Below are 26,172 nucleotides of genomic sequence, written 5' to 3'. Positions count from 1 at the left end.
TCTCCATCTAGTGTTTAAATTTTATTTCTCATTCAAACAAATATGCTCTCTAACGCCTCGCGTTTTCAAATGTGCGTTGAAACCTGTTGGAACTACAGCAGGCGGCATGTGTCAAGATTCAAGAAGCTATGACAACGACATGTCTTCAAACACCACTTCATCAAGTTTTGTTTCGGGTGATGAGGTACGTTATTTCAAACAAACTTCAAACTGCATTGAATCATTAGTGTGAGCATGTATGAGTAATTACTCCTCGAGCAAGATAGTGAATTATGTTCTCATGTTTATATCATTTTTTATTGGTAACATTACTGTCGCAGTATAGCGACACTTGACACACGACAAATACAATTTTTTTTTAGTAGGCTAGAGTGTATTGCTCTACTACAACGCATGAACTATGTGCTAATTAGTAATGAAACATTCTTTATCTGTTTATTTTTCGATATCCGTGCATTGTCAGAGATCATCATCAGGCGATTCAACGCCGGTAGGGAGAGGAAGAGGGAGAGGACAGAGAGGCAGTGGATCGGTGGGAGCTAGGCGAGGAGGACGATGAGGAAGAGGAAGAGGAGGAGAACGAGAGTCACAACCATGACGACAAAGACGCCCGGCAGCAACAAGAGAAAATCTTGATAGGATAGTGCTTTTTGTCCCTCTCGGCAGTTCATCGTTTTTTATAGACCGGAAGGACAATGAAGCCTCCGTAGTGCTCGCCTGTCCTATGTAAATACAGATAAGTGATTCTTCGCTCAGGAGGATAAGTGAGATTGTTGGCAGAGATTATTTTACACCAATGAGGACTTATTTATGAATGAAGACGTTGATTTGAGGTAATAAATTACTTAAAACACTACACAGTGTACCTTTAATGAGTGTGCCTTAAGCAACAATATATTAAATATTAAGCTGAATTATGACACCGCGACAAAAAACATTTCCAGTTTCCATATAGTCCGCGATCATACATCAACATTTTAAAGGTTTTTTTTGTTGTTATATTTGCAACATAGGCTTATAAATTATAATTACATATATCCCATTTCAAAACACTGCTTTCAGAAACTCATTCAAAAACATATTTGCACTGTAAGAAATGTAAAAACAGAGACATTATAAGAGAATGATGGAAACATCCACATCAATATCTTTAAGACATGTACAGCTTTGCAAAAACCATGGCCATGCATACAGGCCACTTGCAACAATATTTTAAATATTTTCTTCTCTATTACTCACAACATAGGTTTAAAAACTATTAATTGATCCCATTTCAGAACACTGCTTTCAGTAACTAATTTAAACATATTTGCACTGGGGGAAATGCCAAAACAGAATAAAGTGTGAAATAAATCAGTAGTAATGATTATGCTTTATTTTTTTGCAAGTGTGCCAATGATGATGCGGCGCGTGCCTAGGGTTGCCGAGCCCTGGTGTAGACGTACAAGGTGTAGTGTAAAAGAGAGATAAAGGATTGCATAGAAACACACACTTGTGTCATATTCTCAAGGCCTCGAACCAAATGGCCGTTCCATCTCTTTCTCTCTCGTTTCTTCTCTCTCTTGATCCCATTTCTTTAGAATATATTCATTTGGAATGGGTTCAGGTTCCCTAATGAGGGGGGCGGGCCGGGAGGGAGTGACGGGGGAGGATGGGAGGGGGAGGAGGGATGGGATGTTCGGGCAAAGGGACAGATACGGGGCAAGGGTGGAGGAGAGTGATGTGTGGGTGGGGTTGAGATAGTGGGTTGGATAGTGAGAGAGAGAGAGAGAGAGAGAGAGAGAGAGAGAGAGAGAGAGAGAGAGAGAGAGAGAGAGAGAGAGGAGCGACAGAGAGAAAGAGCAGGAGAAGGGAGTTGGAAAGCAAGAGGGAAAGAGAGAGAGAAAGAGAGAGAGAGAGAGATAAGGAGAGGGAGTTGGATGACAAGATGGAAGAGAGAAAGAGAGATAGAGAGTGAGAGAGAAGGGGAGTTGGAAAGCAAGAGAGAGAGAGAGAGAGAGAGAGAGAGAGGTAGTAAGAAAGACTTGGAAATCAAAAGAGAGCGAGAGAATGGAGGAGGGAGAGGGGAGGAAGAGGAAGGTCAGGAGAGGAGAAGAGCAAGAGGAGGGGGTCCTCCTGATAGATTGTCTCAGCTCTCGACCAGGAATCTGATTAGTAGCTATTGATCTGCATCTAGGGTGGCGGGATATGCATAATAAGAACCATATGGGAGTAAGTTAACTGGTTGCCATTACCAGACACAATCCAGAATGCTCCCAGCAATCTGTGTTTTATAAATATTGAATAATGCTTGAATGAGTTGACAGTGTATATACATGCTCTTAGTCGCCGTCAACCTGGTGAACCATTAGTCATTATAATTACCCTGCTGAGAACTGGGGAAAGGTACATCAATAACTTCTAACTAACTGGAGACTGGTTAGGCGAACATAATTCATCCTCGTGGAAACAAGGTTGTCCGTTAATGCTTGCTAAATGACTTGATTATTCAATTTCTACCCCAGTTATTTCAAGGGATTCAAATGAGCCGAGATGAGACGAGATATCATCTGCAATCTCTCTCTCTCTCTCTCTCTCTCTCTCTCTCTCTCTCTCTCTCGCTCTCTCTCCGTCAATCTCCTTTTAACTGGCTCTCTGACACTTGCCTAAACTAAAAGCATCTGTTCGATATTGATATCTTTATTGTTACAACCAATTGTGACAAGTCAGAGCCTCCCTAAGCACCACTTGACTATCCTAGCCCCATACCAGCTTAGACTGCCTACATTGGGAGTCGAACCCACAACCCACAAGCCTGGGAATGGAACCCCCTATATATTGCCCTGGCCCTAAACCATTCTTGTTCAGCTCTGAATGCACTGTACTGTACATCTACACGCTGGAGCTAATGTGTCACATGACCTCCATTCCTCAACTCTGCTGCTGCTGCAGTGTCTTAATGTCCAGGAACAAATGGGGAATATGTGGGAAATATAAGTGGAATTTTATGTATCGATCGGGGGCATAAGTAATGATAATGTGTGTGTGTGTGTGTGTGTGTGTGTGTGGTGTGCTTGCGGGTATGAGTGTGTGTGTGTGCATGTGTGTGTATGTTGTGTGTACCTGCAGAGAGGAAATAAAGAAAGCACTCACGCGCCTTGTATTTATTATTCTTAGACGTACTTCAGATGCATTAGATCTGTTCCATTTGACCTCACTGGTATGATTTTCTGCTATTCTCTTTCTCTCTCTCTCTCTCTCTCTCTCTCTCTCTCTCTCTCTCTCTCTCTCTCTCTCTCTCTCTCTCTCTCTCTCTCTCTCTCTCTCTCTCTCTCTCTCTCTCTCTCGCTGTGTGCCGATGTCTCTCTCTATTTATTTCTCTCTCCCTCCTTCCTGTTCCTCTCATACTATAAGTGATAGCATGTCATCAGTATATATTAAACACTGGTCATTAGGTAAGAAACAGCCAATAAAACACACACATACACACACACCGCACACTACCGACAGAGCGGGAGCATATTAACAGAGCAGCCTTCGATGGTCACACACACACACACACACACACACATTGTAGCCTGTAGTGTAATGTACTGCTCTCGGCCATAAAACAGAGGCCGTGGTCACTGATGGAATATGTATGTGTGTGTGTGCGTGTGTGCGTGTGTGCGTGCGTGCGTGCGTGCGTGCGTGTGCGTGTGTGGTGTGTGTGTGTGTGTGTGTATCTGTGTGTGTCTAGTGATTTTGTGAAGAGAGGGAGGGAGAGGGAAAGTAAGAGAGAAGGGGGGGTAAATAAAAAAATAATCACAAAGAAAAAACTAAGAACACACAAAATGAGGAAGGAATGACTGAAAGAAAGGAAGACAAAAGAAATCAATATAAGCAGAAGGGAAAAAAAAGTAAGAACATATGAAAGAATGAAAGAAAGTAATAGCAAGGGAAAATGGAGGGAGAGACAAATAGAAACGCACTCATTTGTTTCAAAATAAACTGGTTCACATCAAATGCAGGTAGAGTGAGACAGCGAGAGAGAGAGAGAGAGAGAGAGAGAGAGAGAGAGAGAGAGAGAGAGAGAGAGAGAGAGAGAGAGAGAGCACGAGAGGACGAGAGCATGCTAGAGAGGCAAAGAAGGAGACAGAAAAGGAGAGACAAAGAGATAGAGGGAGAGAGTGCGAGCGAGAGAGAGAGAGAGAAAATGTGAGTGTGTGTGTGAGAGAGAGAGAGAGAGAGAGAGAGAGAGAGAGAGAGAGAGAGAGAGAGAGAAGCCTGTGTGTTACTCCTAGGACTCTGACGTTGCCATTGACGACAGTGCAGTCACCACAATGACCCAGAGTGGAATGAGGTAGGGTCTTTAGAATACCAATCAGCTTCCTCCCCAGGCATCACCGGGTGTCTCTCCGGCTAATGCAGCCAACCGCTGGCTGCCACCTCACTAGATTAACCAATAGCTGGTGATAACACCCCTCTAAACGTGCATCGATGTGGCCATATAGAAGTATAACCCGGATTAGCATATAACAGTGAACTGACTGTTGTTGATGTGTTATGTAATACATTATGAAACCCGAGAGATTTGTTCGCTATGGGGCAGTGTCAAAAAGGGTTTAAAATAAATGCGGGCGCCAAATGTAACAAATATAAAAGACAAGATAGGATCAATTCAGCAGATTCCATGAATTTCAATTGAGTGTGCAACTGTGCGTATCGGTGTGTGTGTGTTTGTGCGTGCAGTGTTTGCACGAGTATATGTCTTGTTGTGTGCGCGCTCTTTGTGTGTATGTAAGTGGATGAATTTGTACATGTGTGCCTGTGTGTGTGTGTTTGTGTGTGTGTGTGTGAGTGTGTGTGTTTGTGCACTCATCTTTGTGTGTGCGTGCGTGCGTGTCTGTGTATCTGTGTGTGAGTGTGCACGTGCGTCTGCAGACACATCTACATTTGTGCGGGTGTGTGTGTACGTGTGTACGTGTGTGTGTGCGCGTTTGCGTGCGTGTACCTTGTTGGGGTTGGAGGCGGTGATGATCCACACACACTGGGCGTTGCTCTCGTACTGGATGGGGAAGTTGGGGGAGGTGAAGGTCCCCGACGGGCCCTGCAGGCTGCTGCCGCACGTCTTCACTGTGAACACACCACGCCACGGCGCACCGCGAGCAGCGTTAGCACAGCTGTCGCTAAGCACCTCTATCATCAGCATTAGCAACATTAGAGTACCAGCAGCTGAAGAGACCCCTTTCCACGGGGAGGCAAGGGGGGGGGGGGGAACACACAGCAGTAGCCTCCTGAATGGAAAGTCATCCAGCTACGAGCCTCCACTTGAGGCTGTTTACAACACGGGCTCCTTTTCACACTCGTTCAGAGCCACCTGTCGGTGTACGTTGGGCACAGGATCAATTTGTGTGTGTTTTGGGGAGTGGAATTAGCATTACATTGTCAGATTGTCAGATAAACTAAAAATGAGCAGGTATCTGTGTATATTGTTCATCGATACAGCATTCCCCCTGTTCAGTATTCAAACCGAGTGATGTTCAGTTGAAACCGGAATGCAGACTTTGAATTTCGGTTTTAGATTTGTGTTAGACCCACTGGGCCTGGCTGACATTTATGGGTCACGACCTACACTTTCAAAACTGCTGGATTAGAACATCGAGGAACAAAAGGTATTATGACCCAACTGGGGAGAAAGTCTCTCTGTGACACCCAATCAAAGGTTTCTCTCAGAGACTTGACGGTTCAAGATGTTAGCGGGCAGACACTCATCGAGGTAGTGGTCAGAGGTGTGATATGGAGGAGTTGTCACAGAGTCAACGAGTGGAAAATGGTTCACTTTGTCAGAACTGAACACGCGACTCTTGGCAAAATAAAGACAGGCTTGTTCAAAGAGTACTTTGGTATGAGAGGGACAGACTCACGGAGTCCCACAGAGTTTGCTCAGTGTTTACCAATTTACTGTTTAGTCATTTTACTAATTATTAGGCAATATTTACTCTACTTTATTTTAGATGTTTTGGTACTTCTTTACTTTAAGTAATGTGTTAATTAAAGTACAATAATTGACCATTAAATAACATTACTCAATTCAGTAATATGCATTCATATATAGCATTAGCATAGGGGTTAGAGTAGGGGTTATAGGGTTACCATCAACCTATTAAATAATTAATAAATTAATACCTTATTTAACAGGAACACAATTAGTTAATGGTGACTAGACCATGAGCTAACTGTTAGTGAACAGTAATTAGTGAATGAGCTAATGTTAATAAATGTACCCTTGCTGTAAACTCATGTTGTTACCCATGTAATAAACCATTATCAATCATGAGGGTTCGAGGCATCTTGCTCAACAACACATTTGGGTTCAAACCAAGAACCTCTCCACTGGCACTCTGGGAAGTACACCAACCACTATGTGTGTATTTGTAGAGCAGTAATAAAAACAAAGAATAAAGTTTGTTGTTGTAAGCCAGGCCTATTCGACTAGCGGCCCATGGGCCGAACACGGCCCTTCTTATTTTTTTTCTGGCCCGCAAGAGGTTGCCTGCAAACCCCCCCAAAAAAGGCACTTTTTTATATTATTATTTTGTATTATTATTATTATTATCATTATTATTTTTTGGTTTGCATTTGTTTTATTTATCATATTACAGTATAATATGATAAATCACATTTGTCATACACATGCCTATAAGGCTCTGTCTGCACCTGCTATTGGCTCAGTCAAGCTCACGTTGCATTTTATGCTGGCGGGCCACGGAGAAAGTCTCTTTAGCTAGGCTAACAACATGCCTCAAGATGTCTCTCTCCAAGCCAAAAAACATATGATTGATTGTGAAAATCGCCAATTCAAAAGTGAATGTACCGACAAATATTTATTAACAAAAAATGTTATAATGATACGATTAAAAGTGAAGAAGAAAGGAATGCGTCTGACAAGTTTATTCCATGTAGTAGTCATATATCTATTAAGTTAACACTACTTTAAGGAAGTATGTGTAGCGATTCATTGACATAGTTTTACTGTATGTGTGGCCCCTGAACCCCCAGTGGTTTTCCTTTTTGGCCCACTTGTTAAGGAGGTTGAATAGCCCTGTTGTAAGCCATTGTCTGTCTAGTGAACACGTCACCTCAGCCTGTATTGCATCAGGGTCAAACCGAGCACTGGTGTGTACCAGGGTTTGTTTACCTCTGGAGCTTCTCTGAAACACTTTCAGACTCTCAAACTACGCACAATAACAGATGACCGTAATATGCATCAGTATATTAACCCGGTGGCAGCACTTTTTTTGGTGTACTCTCTAGTTGAGATAAATGAGCATACTGTATATATCAGGGAGGGAAAGGAGGCTATGAATATGTATATAGATAGAGGGACTCTTCTGCTCTATATTGGTAGCATTTGAAAATATTTAAAATGATATATATGGTATTAAAGCAAAAGTTGTTTTTGTTTTTGATTTCCACACTTTTCTCCTTTTATAACTCTCATATTTCACAGCATCGTAGGCGTATCAATATGAGCTACTGTTTATCACTGACACTGTCGTGACCAAAATCGATTCGTCAGATCAATGTAGGCACTTAATGAGGCGGTAGAGCTGATTGGCTACCTCAGAGCTGAGGCTCTGAACCAGCCAATCAAGCCCTCCCGTGAACTTCACTAGTCCCGGTGAGTTCAGCATATTCAGTTGGCTTATCCAGTTGAAATTCCACCCTTTCTGTCGACCTCCATAACGGCCCAGCTGTTTGTTCTAGGCATCATATTCCCAAAATGGAATCAATACAAATAAAACACGTATGTTCAAGCCCCCAGAATACACGGTGTCCTTGGTTCTACCCCCCCCCCCCCCTCGTCACACGTTGCGAGAGCCTTGAAAGCACAAACCCGTCTATCCGGCGCTCTATCAGTGCCTGACTTTAAGGGCAGGCGGAATCGACCAGTCGATAAAGAGATCCAGTGATCTGTCGCTCCCAATCCCTTCTGTTTTCTGAGTGACACATCTGAAAGGCGTCCAAAATAAATAAATAAATGTAAATATATAATCAGGAAGGTCAGACGGTTATTGATATCGTCAGTGTGACACCTCTCCCCCGCCCTCGGTGTGGACGTGGAGGCTGTGTGAACGGGCCGCGATCGACTGATGGAGGAAACCCAGCGGCGCGTTGGCTCTTCCAACCTCTTTTTGAGTTAACTGCTGGAAGAAAGGAGGGCGGAAACTCCCGGAAAACTGCAAGTCGGCTGAAAGAATCCAGCGGTTCGATAATATGTAGTTACATTTCCAATACCTTTGCCTCTGCTTATCATATTTGATGTCACCAACCGCCACCGCAGAGAACGACTTACACATTTACGGATAAAGGCGTTTACGGCGTGACAAACGCAGCCATGAGTCCCGGGTGATATTATAAATCGTTAGCCTCATAGCATAATTGCCTGAGTCATAATTTAAGGTTAATCTTGTATTTAGCGTCAAGTCAAATAGATGACTTCGGCAGATTTTTATTGTTTGTTTATGAAATGTAAAAAAGCACTCTGATTGGGTTAGGATTTAACCAATGAGGCACCGTGAATCAGCAGGGTTAGGGGAGTAGTTATCACAATTTGACCAAAATATGACTTAGGGTTAGGGTTAACGAAACGCACACAAATGCGTGTGCGCTTAACGTCATAAAGTTGCGGAAAGGAGGGGATGTGTGTGTGTGTGTGTGTGTGTGTGTGTGTGTGGGGGGGGGGGGTTATTAATTCATCATTACGTACACGCCTCATCTGCCAGCGATTGCTGTCAACACATGTCGCATCGAAACGAACAAACTCCGCGTGATTACAGAAAACATTTGCGTGGCTCGACCCATCGCTCCCATCTGGCGGTGGGGGGTGACAGATGCCGGTGGTTCCCGGGCGTCTGGGGGTCCGTAGGCGGACGCGCGGCTCTGTCCTTGGGTCGCCCCGCTAAGACTGGGAAGGTAATTTTCTGGTTGGTTTGAAGCGGGCGTTTGTTCTTTGATTAGTTTGTTCAGCGGTGGGCTGCAGACACACTGTGACTGTTAACACACACACACACAGACACACAACAAAACTCTCAATCAAGCCTCACAAATGCACGGCTGACAGAGACACACACACACACACACACACACACACACACACACACGTGCAAACACAAACTCAAATAATCCCACCCTCACACACAGATGCATGCATGCATGCATGCAAGCAGCACGGCATATGCATTCAGGCATGCATGCACACACACACACACACACACACACACACACACACACACACACACACACACACACACACATTCATGTTACCACACATGTACATACACTCACACAATCAATCCCACCCACACAGACAATTTAGTACACACAAATCTCTTCCACAACCCTCCGTGTGTGTGTGTGTGTGTGTGTGTGTGTGTGTGTGTGTGTGTGTGTGAGTGAGTGTATGTGTGGGAGGGGGCGGAGCATCTCTTCCTCATTCTCATTCATATGTATCTTCTCCTGACCTTCTCCTGTATTCAGTTCACTGAATAGATAGCATATAGATAGTGTGTGTGTGTGTGTGTGTGTGTGTGTGTGTGTGTGTGCTTGTGTGTGCGGAAGTGTTTGTTTGTGAATGAGACACAGAGTGGGGCTAAGAGATTGCCACGGATTGTGTTTGCATCCATGTGTGTGTGTGTGTGTGTGTGTGTGTGTGTGTCTGTGTAAACGTGACTTCACGGGTGTGCCTGTGGCCTTGTGTCTCTGTGTCCCTCCACAAGTTCGATAGAACATACAAGGCTTGTGTGTTTTGTGGCTGTGTTTGCGATGTGTTGGTCTGTGTGTAGTCGTGGCAACCATGATAGTAGTAGTAGCAGTACAGCATATGTTTTTGTGTGCATGGATGTGTGGGTGTTTGTGTGTGTGTGTGTGTGTGTGTGTGTGTGTGTGTGTGTGTGTGTGTGTGTGTGTGTGTGTGTGTGTGTGCAGTCATGTGTATATTTTGTGTGTGTGTGTGTGTGTGTGTGTGTGTGTGTGTGTGTAGGGCTGTGAGTGTGTTTTGACAGCTCAATCAGCACGGGCTAAATGGATGGCCAGCCCATCGTTGTGCCAACAGTGAAATGGGCACAGTGTTGCTATAGCGATGGAGCAGTGGGAGAGTTATCGCTAGAATTACCAGAGGGTCTAACATTTCATAATTTATGACACTCTCTATCCCTCCCACCTTCTATCCCCCTCTCTCCGGCTCTCTCTCCCTAAACCTCTCATTTCACTCCATCTTTCCCTCCCTCTCTGTCTCTCTCTCCCTCCCTCTCTTTCTATCCATCCCTCTCCATCTCTCTCCATCTCCATCTCTCTCTCCCTCTCTTATACCCCTCCCTCTCCATCTCTCCCTCTCCATCCCTTCTTCTCTCTCTCTCTTCATTTGTGCTTTGTCTTCCTTGTCTGTGTGTTTACTAAACTTTTCTCATCGCTCACCCTCTCTGGCACTGTCTCTCCCTCCCTTCCTCCCTCCCTCCCCCTTTTTTCTGTTCATCTCTCTTCCCCCCTCCCTCTCGTTCTCTCTCTCATTTTCCTTTCCGTTAGGCACTCCATCCTGTTATCTTTCTCTCTCTCTCTCTTCATCTTTCTCTCTCTCTCTCCCACCCTCTCTCTCCCACATTGTCTCTTTGACTCAATCTGACTCTCTGTCGTCACTCCCACCCAAACTTTAGGCCAATCATAACAGGCCCTGGGCTGTGTTAGCATGGGCCAACATTTGTTCTAGGTCCCACCTACATGGACATGAAGAGCCAATCACCAAGACAATGCTGTTTTAGAGGCATTTTTAAGCAAGACTGGAAGTAAATTTCCATCTCACGTTGTCATGTTGCAATGCATATTGGGTATTCAAGATGCATGATTGGCAGACGGTATTGCTGGTGTCGTGTGTATTTGTTGTCGCCCCTCTCTGACTGCGTTGCCAGGACGACCTCAGGCCCACTGGAAGTCATGGAAACCCACCACTGCAGTCTGTCTGAGATGCCGAATCTGAATATATGCATATTGCCTATGCTAGATTGATATGCTTTATCATGTTTATAATAATCTCTCTCTCACAAGTTATCTCTCTCTCTATATAAATATATATATACTATACGGTATATACACATTTTATGTATTTATATATACATTTTAACATTAAATTTTCTTTTTCTTACTCACTATTAAACAATCTCTCTTTCTGTCGCTCCCTATCTTTATACATTAATACATTTCTATCTCGCTTTCTTTTTTGCTCAGTATCAAACTTTTTCTCTCTCTCTCTCTCTCTCTCTCTCTCTCTCTCTCTCTCTCTCTCTCTCTCTCTCTCTCTCTCTCTCTCTCTCTCTCCATCATCATTAGGGTTATTAGTTATACTGGTGAGCAGTATGGATGGGCTTAATGACAGAATGGCTTAAGTGTCATTGAAGCTATAATAATTATTTTGATCAAATTAAAGCTTTTTGATGGGGCCTCTCCCGTAGTAAAATGATATTGATGGAATTATGAACAGAATGAGCTGAATGCTCGAGGCCGTAGCCAAATATGTGTGTGTGTGTGTGTGTGTGTGTGTGTGTGTGGATGTGTATTTGTGTGTGTTTGAGTGTTTGTGCATGTGTGTGTTGATCTGTGTGTGTGTGTGTGTGTGTGTGTGTGTGTGTATGGGTTTGTGTGTGTATGTGTGTGTGTTTGAGTGTTTGTGCATGTGTGTGTTGATCTGTGTGTGTGTGTGTGTGTGTGTGTGTGTGTGTGTCTGTGATTATATGTGTGTGCGTTTATCCCTGTGTGCGTGAAAGTGTGTGCGTGTGTGTGTGTGTGTGTGTGTGTGTCTGTGTGTGTGCGCGTGGGTCACCCTGACATTAAATTAAAAAAAAAAAAAATCAAACACACACAAACATGCATACACACACCCACAGATAATCACACACACACACACACACACACACACACACACACACACACACACACACACACACGCACACGCGCACACACAGAGCGAGTGGCTCCATGATTGAAATGATAACTAAATGATGGATGGTTTATGAACGACAGCTCTCCAGTCCAGGCTTTCCGTTTCCCTAAAGTCAAGCACCTCATAAACGCAGGGATGACTGCCTTGGTAATACAGGCCCATAAAACCCTGTGTAACTTTGCAGACAATCAGGGGAGAGGGGCTCTCCGCTGACGTCTGCCCCGTGATGCTACCTGCGCCGCCGGAGAAAGTGCTGGCCTTGCAGCGAGTGGCCAAGAACCCGAGGGCTGGGGGGGGGGAAACGCTGAGTCATGGCTGTACATGGATCAACTTCCGACACGCCGTCATGTGAACTCGTGTTTCGTAAGGGGGGGAAAAGCGTACCCTTGGTGGTGGGGAATGATGCGCCGTCTAAACGGGTCTTTTATGGAGGGGGGGAGTGATTGTGTCGGGGTTGTCTCCACATTCCTTTCGGCCCCGTCCTCACCTCCTTCCCTCCTCCTTTGCTTCCTTGCACACATCCTTCCTATCTGGCTCCCTCTCTTCTCTCAGCACCACCTTCTTCTGTCCTTACTTCCTTCCTTCCTTCCGTTCCTCCATCCTCCCTTCTTCACTTCCTTACCTACCTTCCCTCCCCTTCCTTCCTTCCATCCCTCAATCCTTCCTTCTTCACTTCCTTACCTACCCCCTCCACTTCTTTCCTTCCCTCCATCCTTCCTTCTTCACTTCCTTACCTACCTCCCCCCTTCTTTCCTTCCCTCCATCCTTTCTTTTTCACTTCCCTTCCTTCCCCCCTTCTTACTTTCCTTTCTTCCCTCTCCCCTAAGTTCTTTCCTTCCTTCCCTCTTTCCTTTCAGCACTGAATACATCTGAATAATTACCACGCGGGCTCCTGCACAATACCAGTACCGAGTGCGACCTAGGGGGAAAGCCACACTGAACGTCTGCTGCATAATAACATCACCACATCAGGAGCGTGGAAGGGGAAAGTTTGATGAGCCTCAGAGAGAGAAAAAGTCTGTCTTTAAATGAATCAACTTTGAATCCACTTTCTAAACATTCGACTGGGGGTTGATTCAGAGCGGGAGGACGCAGCAGCAGCACAGCATGAGGCAGCAATTATCTCCTCTTTGAGTTAACCCACACCATAATAAGCCGCCCACTAGCCCAGGGCTGAGTCAGAATCCAAAAGTCATATATTTCTTGCAGACATATTTTTTTCCTGTCGATAGTGATCGTTTTTTTTTTTTTTACTTTGTATTTTGTATTTTTATGCACTTGTTTGTTTGACACAAACACGCCTATGCAAACGCAACACACAACGCGGTTCAAGCATTTAATTGCCTTAATACTGACTGATGCTCGCTGGCATTTTACTATTGACGTACTTAAGAAAATAGACTTGAACTTTAAGAACTTTTCGGGGGCAATGTTTTTGTTGTTCTGTTCATGTTCTGCTGAATGTTTGAAATCACTCCAGGAAACCTTTCCCGAACACAATCAAGTACAAAAGTAAATCCCCCACCTTTCAAGCAGACACCGTCCTCGAAGTCAGCCTCTTAACACCCTCCCTGGCTTTGTGGGTTAGGCTAGTTGACTGTTTTCATGACTTGGTTTTGGTTTTTGTGTTGTTTTGGCGCAGCCATGTTGGATGGTGTAGGACTGATAGTTGGAGAGCAGCAGTAGTGGAGCAGATCCTGGCAGGCCGGATCACAATCTGGTGTTGGGTTAAAACTCTCAGCATATGAAGAGCCCGTCCAGCCAAATGCTGAACACTGGGCTGAGAGTTCGGAGCAGAGCCAGCACACTCATAAAACATGCATTCATGTTTAGAAATTAAGATTTAGCTGAGGTTGCTTTTAGAAGTTCGAAACAAGCTGTGGTCTGATTGGATGGGCTATTAAGAGGCAGCGTCAACAAAATGGTTTGAACTTGGGAGCACGGTGTCAAAGGGGACAATCTGAGCCATCCGCTACGCCCAGCGTTAGCTTCAATGCTAGGTCGCGCTTCAACGCGCAACAACATTTGCTGATGGTAATGGAGTGCTTCTTAGTGGCACAGTACCAGTGGTCTCATTAAGGGATCGCAGCCTCCTCCTCTCAGGACGGGAGGGGTGGGGGAGGAAATAATAAAAATGGCCTTTTAACAAGGTACCTACAGGAACAGATAGATTGACCAATGGATACAGAGGATGATAGATGACATCATTAGGGTACACACTGCTGCCACGGACCCAACGCCGCAATGTGTGAATGGGTGTGCACATACACAACCGTACACACACACACACACACACACACACACACACACACACACACATAAATACACGTGTGTGGACGCAGGCACTCGATTGACAGATAGCAGTGTAGAGGACCTATGACTTCAGTGGTTTGACATTGCTTGTCCACTCCTGGTGGTAAGTGTGATAAATGGGATGAAATAATACAACCGTATAACAGTACAACACGTGTACGTCATCTGATTTAATTTTTCTGTTTGCTTATTTGTTGCGTTGTTTAATGTATATCGTGTGTGTTTCCTTTTATGGTCTGTGTATCCTGTGTGTGGTCGTCAATGGGCGCGAGTGTGTGTGTGTGTGTGTGTGTGTGTGTGTGTTTAAACTTGCACGTATCAGTGTGGCACAGTGACTCCATTTGAGTCTATTAATTCGAAGAAGATCCACTGAACTCATGCAAAGTTCAAACACACACACATACACACACACACACACACACACACACACACATACACACAAATGCACTCTCTCATGCACATACACACACAAAAACAAGTGCATACACACACACACACACACACACACACACACACACACACACACACACACACACACACACACACACACACACACACACACACACACAGCCAATCAGATTGAGATAGTTGGCTCACTGGCCTTGCCATCTGTCCATTAATCAAGGTGCCACATGGACTCGCTCCCTCCCTCTCCCCTCTACCTCCCTCACACACTTACACACACACACACACACACACACACACACACACACACACACACACACACACACACACACACACACACACACACACACACACATGCACACTGCCATTTGGTTCTCTCTCTGTCTCCCTCTCCTCCACAGTTGCATGGTTAGACAGCAGGACGTTGTCATTGGACAAAGCACTTCTCTGATTCCATTGTCCATCATTGTGTTGTTTTAACATATTCCTCTCAGTTTACTCTGGTAAATCACCTCCTCATGTCCACGTTGCTTTCCTCTTTTCCAACTACCTGGGTCCCTCTCTCTCTTTCTCTTCCTCTCCCTCTCTCTCTCCCTCCCCCCGGCTCCCCCACTCCAAAAAGGTCATGTGTTGGTTTATTTTGCTCTGATACTTACAGGAGGCTCCATTTTGGCCCAGCACTCTAGTGGTTTAACTGTAGTGGTGATCCTATAATACTAATGAGCCAATTGGCTGTTGACGCTCCGGGCAGTTTGCCTCCCCCTCGCCGGGCGCTAGCCCCACCGCTGTGTCCTGTTTAGACGCTAGCTAAAGTCTGGGCGGAAAGGTCACGCGCATCAACCGACTTTTTCAGTTTTTTTCTGGTGAAAACACGCTCACTTGTGGACGGAACACCGGGGAATGGGGAGAGTCGTTGGGAGTAGATTATGCATTTTTAAGACGTTTTTAATGAGGTCTTGAGTAAAAAACATTGCACACGGCCGTGTGCAATGCAGACGCCAAATACTGTTTTGGGAATTTTGCGCCCAGAATTGACTTCAACCCTAAAAGGAGGGAGTGGGAAAATACAGCCCCCCTGCATTTGAGCTCTGTGTGCTCTTCTGTTAAAAAGATATGATTCTATTTCTCTTTTGGGTCGTGCTACAAATACTAACCAAAATCCGCATTGAGTGTGCCGTGGGCTTGATTCAGTTTTTTCCTTTTGTGTGGGAGTTTTGGTGGAGGAGGGGAGGGGCTGCGCTCACATTTTAACTTTTGATGTATCTTTCGTTTTATAGAACGCTTTGGGTTAAATTGACCATCAACGGATGAATTGTGAGTGAAGTGTGCAGAGCTTGTGTGTGAGCTTTCCCCACCAGAAACATGCTTTTGATTCTGTAAATGGAGAATCTGATAAAGAATCTGTCAGGCCGAGATACAGATACCAATCCCCTACCATCGCTCAATTAGAAATGAACGAAAGGTTGTGCATCCCGATCCCGGATTAGCCAGTCACTCATTACTTCCAGCACATAAACCGCTCTGGGGCAACATGACCGGTGCCACCGTCTTACCAACAGAAAACCGTCACAAACAATAGTGTCAAACCCTCGTCAGAATAGGAGGAAGGTATGGTACTTTGACGTCGAAACCAAGGCTGACTTTTCTGTTGTAAACCCTAGCAACAAACCAAAATATCATTTGCGCGGAGGCATTTCACTTTGTATAAATGTCACCCAGTCTTCAATTGATTGTTCACATTCAATGAGCTGCCGGGAGTAATGTGAAGCTGTCGTTAACCTAGCATGTCAATATGAATTCCCATCCATCACAGTAGTTGTAGTCCAGAGTCTCTCATGTGTGACTTGAAGAGATATTTTATCGTTAGTTGTCATTACACACTTAATGGTCTGAACTTTCGTTAATTGAATATTACCTTTCTGTAATTATGATTCTTCTGATCGTATAAAAGGGGTCTCCAAAAAAGTTAGCCATAGGCCTGCAGGATAATAAGCCTGGATTAATTAACGATTATTAATTAAGTAATGAGATCAAGGAGAGATATATATGCGTTGGTTTTTTTTAAGAACATGACTGTCAAACATTGAGCAAGAATGACATGCAAATTGTGATCTATTGAATTAAAAACCATTAATATTTGCTTGCTCCTAGCTTACCAGATATATGCCCAGCAATCATCGATAAGAAACAAGAAACATACTAACTAACTGGTGAGGAAGCTAGGTCATTTCCTGATATTGCTTAGTTTTCTCCCTGCTTCTCTACCTCCTATATGATGTGATTTCAACTCTGAAGTGGACACTAGCTGGGTTTAAAAAATCATCTATTTTCTTTGTATATTTCACTCTTTCTTTCACACACATGAGCACGCATGGAAGCACCCATGCACACACACACACACACACACACGCATTCCCTAAAATGAATGAGAAAATGTGTCTGCAGCAACAGTCTAAAGCTTAGTGAAGGGACACATGACAAATGACTTTAGCATTTAAAATGACAGATGCCCTGGCTTTCTCTGTGAGTGTATGTGTGTGTGTGTGTGTGTGTGTGTGTGTGTGTGTGTGTGTGTGTGTGTGTGTATTTGTGTGTGTGTGTATGTGCACTTGTTAGCGTGCGTGCGTACGTATTTGTGTGTGTGTGCGTGCCTGTACGTGTGTGCTCGCGCATGTGTCTGCATGAGTGAAAGTTTGCCCAGACATTTGCGTGCATCTGAATGTCTGTCCGCCTGTGTGTATGTGTGTGCATGATCTGAAGTGTAAGTGCATGTGCATGTGGGCATTCTTGACTTTAACTTCCTATTCATAGTTATATGTATGTGCACGTGTTGGAGCCTTGTGTTTCCATCACATTGAGTCATTAGGAGAGAACCACGACGCAGTTGCCTACGCAGATACCAACGTATGATAAAATCACCCGAATGAAGAAACCCTGATTTAACTGAATTTAACTACAGAACACGATGTGTCAGAGTACACACATGTTAGACAGCAATGTAACCAAGCAGAAATAAGTATTTTCAAATGAACAGCACCTCCAGGCATCCGACGAGGGAAAACACATGCTTTGCAGTAAGATGTTTATTTATGGGACCTCTGTACAGGTTATGTTTCTAAAGACCTTGCGTGTATATAGATCTTCTTTTTATCTTTTGCTATATTTCTTCTTTTAATGCCACGGCAGGTCATTGATTTGCATGGGGAATAACTTCTGCAGACGAGCACTGATAAAATGCCATGTGTCTGCGGGTTTAATGCCGGTCATAACTTAGCGATTAGTTTGGTGCGGGAAAACCATGAGTTGTGCATCATGGCATGTAAACAGCCCCGTGTGCTGTGCATAAACCATGATAATGTTGGACCACAGTGAAATGCATATCAATAACATGTTTTACCTTTGCACACGGGCCGGTGGTCGCTCCAGGCGGCAAACACCTCCGCCACGCGCTGACAGCTGATGGTCTTGCTGCCCTGGAGCACGTAGTCCTCGCCACAGGTGAAGTGGACCTCGCTGCCGATGCTGCACACACACACACACACACACACACACACACACACACACACACACACACACACACACACACACATGAATGTATGCATATGCATACAAACAAGCATATGCACAAGCATACACATGTACATGCGCAGATATACAAGCGAGTGAACACACACACACATACATATTAAAAAACGCAAACACACATGAACACACACAAATACACAAGCACACACACACACACACACACACACACACACACACAAAGAAAGACACAATAAAGCATGAATATCCATTTTTCAATGGATACACAAAATCTGCACATACACAAACACGTGTGTGTGTGTTGGTTTTTTTGGAAGTATGAGTTGTACCTGAAGTCATCGCCAATGCGCTTGCCATTCTCGGGCTCCCCGATGTCAGGACAGGAGTTAGACGCCTGCTTCACACCGCCTTCATTCACTGATGAGACACATGGTGAACAGGTTCACTATACAGTACACACACACACACACACTGGCTAAGCTATGCTAGCTAGGTGGAGCTAAGACGCTAAGGCTAATCTCAACTACACTTAATTCCCCATAGGTCTTCACACACACACACATATATACACACACGCAGACCAACACAGACACACACACTCATTGGGGGTGAAATGTGACCTGTGTTTGAATGTGTGCTGCTTTTTTGCTTGTTGAACACAAGGATGCACCTTTTTGCTCTTTGTTTTTATTTAAAATGTTTTTTTTTCTTTTATTATAGATAACAATGTAATAAACACTGAAGGACTCATGGTCTTATGGTTCCACAAATATAAAACCTATTACTGTTAAAAGAGTCTCCTGTTGAGAGACTTATATCTGGTTGAAGACATCTGTGCCTCTCTACACAAGTGGTAAATTGTTGAAAGCATTAGCGATACAAATGCATATTGAGCCTAATCAAGTGGGATCACTGTATGGCTTTGGAACAAATGGCTTCTTTGGGTAAGTATGTCCATCCTTGTAAGAAGTCTATATTAGCAGAAGCACACAGCAGGTGTTAGCCACCGTGCATGTGTGTGTGTGTGTGTGTGTGTGTGTGTGTGTGTGTGTGTGTGTGTGTTTCAATAAATGGTTTGTTGCTTTGTTGGAGCGACTAATTTGACCATCTGGACTATTAACGCGACAACAGTGGGAATGGTTACAGTAACAGGGGAATACACACATTTTCTCTCACACACACACACTGCTTATCTGTTGGAGTTTTCATATTATTGAGGAATCCATACTCCATACATCCATACTCAACTACACGCATGCACACACACACAGGCATATTTTAATCCAACTGCTTGAATTCCTGCTTCATTGAAGAGTTGAACCAATCGGAGCAGAGCAAATTAACATCTGAATCAATCAGACCTAAATACATTTGCATACACATTAACATACATACAATTGAACATCAACCATCCCCACAGCCTGATGAGCAAAGCATACATATGCTGCTTCGATCCCCGCAATTATTTTCATACTTCATTTCAAACTTCCAAGTAATCCACTTTTTCTTTTTGCAGACAGACATATCAACTTGCACATTCCAACATACAACATACACCTATAAACACATATCACATACAGGCATGCATAGAGGGCAATATGACGTGGGACTCACAACAAGAGGCAAATCGTTTATGAGTAGCATGTTCCGGCTGTGTGTGTGTGTGTGTGTAAAGTAGATCTGTATCGGATGTGTTTTTCCTCCCAGTGCACATGCATGTTTACACTACACATGTGGGTGTTGGCAGACGTCTGCATGCGTGTGTTAGATGCGTGTACTCATGTATTTTTTACAACGCAAGCTGCACTTCAGCAGTCAACAGTGGGCTCTCACTCCATGGGACTGTAATGACTGTGGGGTAAGAAGAAAAGACCAGACTTCATAACATGTCAATATTCCCGCCATGATCCAGGGGCTATACGACTACAAGATATTGACTCATCCGCCGCTTGTCTGTGTGAATGCGTCTGTGTGTGTGTGTATGTCTCTGTGTTTGTGTGTCTGTGTGTCTCTGTTTGTGTGTGTGTGTCTCTGTTTGTGTGTGTGTGTGTGTGTGTGTGTGTGTGTGTGTGTGTAGTGCGATAAGGCAGAGGCGGAGGGGAGAGAGAGACATAAGAAGAAGACAAGAGGAGATAGACTGCAAACAAAGTGATGGCATTGGCGATTGTGGCCGCCATCTTTGTTTGAGGCGGGGTTATTCATCTGTATCAGAGAGCCTCAAAGAAGGTGACATTACCACATAGACCGGAGCACATTCACAGTAACGTAGGCTTATTAAATATGAAGTGACAGATGACGGAAAATTAATTCTCAGGTATGTCTTTTATGTTTCCTATCATCGTCTAATTAAAGATGTCAAAGAAAGGGAGATGGATTGCCCAGTGAATAGCTTTGTGGAGTTGTCCAAAAGTATTACTTTGAAACACTTGTTTCATGGTTTCACGTTCACTTTTTAATTAAAATGAAAATTGCTTTTCAGATGACTGTGTTAACGTTTTGTTCGAATGAAATAATCATCATATTTGAACACGGAGTGTGGACTTTATTGGAAATGAAGAATCTTCGTACGGTAGCTGTTTTGTGTGAAAGGCTGTCAACAGACCAAGTGTGATTCAAACATAAGATATAGATAGATATAATTCAGAAGGATCATCAAGGTGTGTGTGTGTGTGTGTGTGTGTGTGTGTGTGAGAGAGTGTGTGTGTGTGTGACCTTAAGAGAGAAGAAATCAGAACCGAAAGAAGATGATGATGATAAAGGACAGGAGAGGGAACACACAGAAGACAGAACAAAGATACGTGACTTTGAGGTATGTGCCCTTCTTCAACCACAGGAACCAGACGAGAGAAAGATGATGGACAGGAGAGAGAACAGACAAAAGAAAGGAAAAAAAGAGAGAGAAAAAAAGAGAGAGAGGAAGAAGAAGTAAAAGATGAAGACAGAGACGAAGATAAGGAAGGACAAGGGAGAAAGGGACAAGGGACAAGGAACAAAGATGAATATGTTGAAGGCGAAGATGAAGACCGAGTTGAAGATGAAGAAGAGGCAGAAAAAGAAAAAAGATGAGTAAGAAAAGGAGGAAACAAGAGAGAGAGAGCGAGAGAGCGAGAGTGGTTTGGATGTATGGTGGGACTGTAGTTGGAGTGAACACCATTACAAGCTCAACGCAGGGCAAAACATGGACGGAGCAAAACCACATGCAAACCCCAGGCACAAACAGCAAACTACACGCAGACACAGACAAACAGAACACCAAGCAACCAAACATGACCACGCCATCACGCAAGCAAAATGCAAGCTTTTGAAAGAGGTTGTGACATTGTCTACCTTTTGGTTTTTCGCTAACAAATCAAATATTGAACCAAACATTGGCAGACTTTGTTGCTCTACTTTGTTGCTTAAGGTTTGAAATGTGTTTGAAAAGGGACAAATTTTGCGTCAACAACTATAAAACAAATGTCACGGCCTCTTAAAAAAAGACAAACGCACGCAATGCAAAGTCAAATCAAATTGAATTAAGTTCGACAAACGTAAAACCAATTAAAGCGGGAACCAAGCCATCACAGTTTGTTAGTCTGTTAGCCATAATCAAAGAAACATCAAGACGTGAACTCACAGATTGAAAACTTGTTGCTGGAGTCTTTGCCGGGGAATAATTTAACGCCCCGTGATTTAAAATCTACTGATCGCTTCACTGCAAAGAACAGAGTAGAGACAGAGAGGAGAACAAATCAGAGGAACATATGATAATAGTTGGCAATAAAAAAAGAAATATGGGATTAAGCAAAGGAGAAATGAGGTAAATAAAGTCTATTCTTCTCTCTCACAATGCTGGCAGAGAGAAGAGCAGTGAACAGTACCAAAGCAGGAAATAGTGAACGTAAAAGTGGTCGGGCAAAAGTAATGCTATAAAAGCCAGGGAGCGGATGAGGAGGAAGGGGACTTAAGCCTGTATGAGCGTCTCAGGAAAAAAATAACCTTTTAACAATAGCCCAAATCCAGGCCTTGATTTGGAGGCGACTCACACAATCCAGGCCTTGATTTGGAGGCGACTCACACAATCTTGACACACACACACACACACACACACACACACACACACACAGGCGAAGCAACTGCTTTAATCTTTGCAATTATCCATCTAGGTCATCAAAGTATTCACATAATGGAACATCAAAGTATGTAGCGTAAAACCTTATGTTTATTGATTAATCAAGAGGAGTTTCCCATAAGAGCAGACCGCCTGATAGGTCGATCAAATATTGACTGTGGTTGATAGTGATGAGGAAGGGTTTTTCATCATAAGGGTTTTTTGTTATTGTTTGGATTGTTCTTTGGTAGTGTTTTACTTGAAATGTCGGAGGGAGGGAGGGGGGGGGGGAGAGAGAGAGAGAGAGAGAGAGAGAGAGAGAGAGAGAGAGAGAGAGAGAGGGGAGAGAGAGGGGGGGGAGAGTAATGTTGTGTTTAAGGAGATGATGAATTTCATTTACTTGTATCCCTTGACAAATATAAATTTAACTAAAAGTAAATAATTATATAATTATATTAAATCATAATAATAATGAATCATCTTTTAAAAGTAAAATGTAGCAAAAATATACAGTTTGGGCGGCATGCACCAATAAGAAGTGACCGACAAATGATCTTTTCAAAATAAGCATGAAATAAGATGCAAATATCAGGTCCCCGGAAGACAGATTGTGTGTGGCCATGAGTGTTAATGAATGAGTGATATGCAGACTGACGGCCTTCATTTTCAACAACCTGACAGGCTAATGCACTGAACGGTGACAAATAACACGCAACTTCATGTGCTTTTATCTCTCTCTCTCTCTCTCTCTCTCTCTCTCTCTCTCTCTCTCTCTCTCTCTCTCTCTCTCTCTCTCTCTCTCTCTCTCTCTCTCTCTCTCTCTCTATATATGATTCACCAAAGTGACATACATTCTGCCGGTAATCCTGGCAATTACCTAAATGTTTCACAGCAGCTTCATACATGAGAATATATCAAGCGTATTGTAATTACCGCGGCGCTGATGACTTAATGAAGTCAGTATTCATTTAACGCTGCACACTGGGCCGTGTAACACGTTTCAACATGCACACTTGTACATGGGATGGATTTGGTTTTTTTGGTCTGAAGATAAATGGGGATTGCTTTGTGTGTGTGTGTGTGTGTGTGTGTGTGTGTGTCTGTGTAAACGTGACTCCACGGGTGTGCCTGTGTCCCTCCACAAGTTCGATAGAACATACAAGGCTTGTGTGTTTTGTGGCTGTGTTCGCAATGTGTTGGTCTGTGTGTAGTCGTGGCAGCCATGGTAGTAGCTTTCTGGCCCACTGTTTCCATATAGGATGCACTGTGTGCATCCTATATAACCACAGTCCTTGGTGAATATGTGTCATACAGAGTTAAATATGCCTGTTTTAGAAGTGCAGTTCATAAGCAACTGCTGCAGCAAGCAGATGGAAACTTTAAAGGTCAATCGATGTAACAAAAGCATAAATAAGCATCTACACAACAAAGATGGTGCTACATCTGCATGGTAAACGAACAGAACCATCACAGAAATACATCTTATTTCTCGGTCCTACAAGTGTACAAAATGTACAAACGGTTGATGAAACTTAACGTCTCAGTCTTGGTGTAGTAATCAATACAAAACGATGTTGAAAGAGAGGCAGATGTGTGTGTTCATAAGCGACATTACACACGCCTGTGGTACTTTCTCCACCTCTCTTGTGCCTTAACACGAATGCAACAGTGAAATTCATTGAAAGGTTAGATTCCTGAGACCAAAGTAACCTGATAGCTCAGTGTTGTGTTTTGAATGTGCTCTATGGACAACAATGTGGCATTTTATGGCACCTAAGGTTAGTGCGTATCTACTATCTGTCGCTTCGCAAAACAGACATTAGTTGTGAGCAGCGGCCAAAGATTGCCTCTTCATTGTTGTTTCCCTCACAACGACGGGAAAAAGCTGAATTATGTCAGCCTCGCCCATTAACTGACAAGCCTTCCACAAAGATATTTTACTCCCTGCAGGTGGTGCCCGTAAATCATTTATATTCCAGTGATTTGGACAGCGGCCGTTGCATTTACTGAAGACACAGCCTCTGTTGGATTTCCTTTTCCTCGAAACCTAACATTTAAATTAGACTGTTCTTTTTTCTGTTCTTACTGTTTTTTTTTGGCAAGGAAATACGTACAACTAAGGGGGAGCCAGTGATTCAATAGAGTGGATTGGTTTGGCTCAGTGACAGTGGAATATGTTTCCCATTAGTCAATGTTTGAATTGCAGCCCACAAGGTTGAGTGAGAAGAGAGCTTTACAGGTCACAGGCAGGACTCAGGGGGTCTTCAAGCGAAGACGCCCTCACTCTTGCCTGTGACCTGTAAAGTTCTCTTCTCACTCATCCTTGTGGGCCGCGCAAAGACCATCGCAAAACTCTTTGATAACCGCAGTTCATTCAGTTGTTCGGTCTGTTTCGTTACTGCACTCACAACGTATACAGACAACGTGCGTTGGGAAGGGGTCGATGTAGTTCAGCCGTGACCACGTATCGGTGGGTCGGAGTGTGAGGTCCGAACTGAAACACAGTGTAGGCTGTGTACCGTATAAAGGAAAGAGCGAACTTGAGAGCACGTTGCTTAATCTTTGGAACTGGCGTGTATACTTATCACAGAAAGACGTGGTCATCGTGAGTGAACGGTGGTACAGCACCCCATTGTTTACTCCTGGCGCACAAAGCCAGTGTGCCAGGAGGAGGCGGCACTCATGGCCGTAACTGATTCCATTAATTTCTTTTCTTTATTTTCGTCATCACACAATATGCCGTCGCAGCTAACGAACGCTCAGAGCTCTGGCGATCTCATCCTGCTAAGAAGGAACTAATTACTGCACAACGTGTCCCCATATTGCCTCGTCGCAGAAAAAAAAGTATTCACGCATATTCCCTCGACGGGGCCGAGTGTAATTAGCTCCACAATGTTGGGAGAAAAAAATGAATATAGCGTGTAGGGCTGGGAGCCAGTGTCGGTAAAATACACCCTCTTAAAACAACACAACACAATGGGCAAGTAATCTGGTCGTTATGGTGCCTGACACACGGCTGAGCTGAATGTTTGTGGGTTTGAAGCCCGGTGCACACGGTCCACATGTAGAGAGGCTTGAGCGAGATGCCGACCTTGAATACCTGCTCAATGCTAGTTCTGTAGCTCTGTTCACTGTAAGGCGCTTTGCATGAAAGCATATGCGAAAGGACTAAAGAATAAAGAGTAATACAGTGTATGCAGTGTAAGACATATTATGTCTTTGCATACACTGTATTACTCTTTATTCTTTAGTCCTTTCGCCCTTTATACAGTATCTATATATATATATAAATATCTATATGACACAAGATTTATGACTCTGCATCATTTTCCTAAAACTCTGGTGTATTGTCTGCAGCTGCTGACGAGAGAAAGAACAAAAAACAAAACAATAAAAAAATAAAAATACTACGTCGCGAGGATTATTTATACGCCATCTATGATTTTTTTTTCTTTCTTTGCAGTCTGTAAACAGGACACTCCATCTTACCAGTGCTGCCGCGGCGCGGGCTGTAGTAATTACCCAGCGCTATACTTAGCGAATAACAACTCACGACGAATGCATCATTCTGATACGTTTTCTGTAACCGCGGTGGCAGTAGGGTGAGGTTGGGTTTGGGGAGGGGGGGGGTTCTACAGGGGTGCCGGATTGAGCCGGATCTGTACAGTAACCCACTACCGAGAGTTTCATCCACCCTGAGCGAGTGCAGTCTCAATACGTGAAAAATGTTTCTGTGCCGACGGTTGCCAGGCGCTACTATTGTGCTGACTGACTGATTTTGGTGGCTGCGTGGCTCGGCTTGACTGATGATGCCCTCCGCCGTTCATTATGAGCCAATCACAACCCCCGCAGACATAGAAACTCATGA

The 26,172-nt window shown here is 43.9% G+C and overlaps 1 protein-coding gene across 1 annotated transcript in view; it reads right to left on the bottom strand.

Annotated features, from left to right (window-relative positions):
* Nucleotides 1-26,172, bottom strand: part of csmd3b (CUB and Sushi multiple domains 3b) — a gene marked incomplete at both ends in the record, with an annotated part of 306,229 nt that overhangs the window by 93,685 nt on the left and 186,372 nt on the right. The window contains 4 exons of the mRNA XM_084484831.1: nt 4,973-5,094; nt 18,069-18,193; nt 18,544-18,631; nt 21,831-21,908. Of these exons, the coding sequence (XP_084340957.1) occupies nt 4,973-5,094; nt 18,069-18,193; nt 18,544-18,631; nt 21,831-21,908 (413 nt within the window). The remainder of the gene's footprint in view (nt 1-4,972; nt 5,095-18,068; nt 18,194-18,543; nt 18,632-21,830; nt 21,909-26,172) is intronic.

Source organism: Micromesistius poutassou, assembly GCF_964030765.1.
Source record: "Micromesistius poutassou genome assembly, chromosome: 20".
NCBI lineage: Eukaryota > Metazoa > Chordata > Actinopteri > Gadiformes > Gadidae > Micromesistius > Micromesistius poutassou.
Note: the sequence above shows the minus strand (reverse complement) of the source record. Positions and strands in the feature narration are given on the sequence as shown.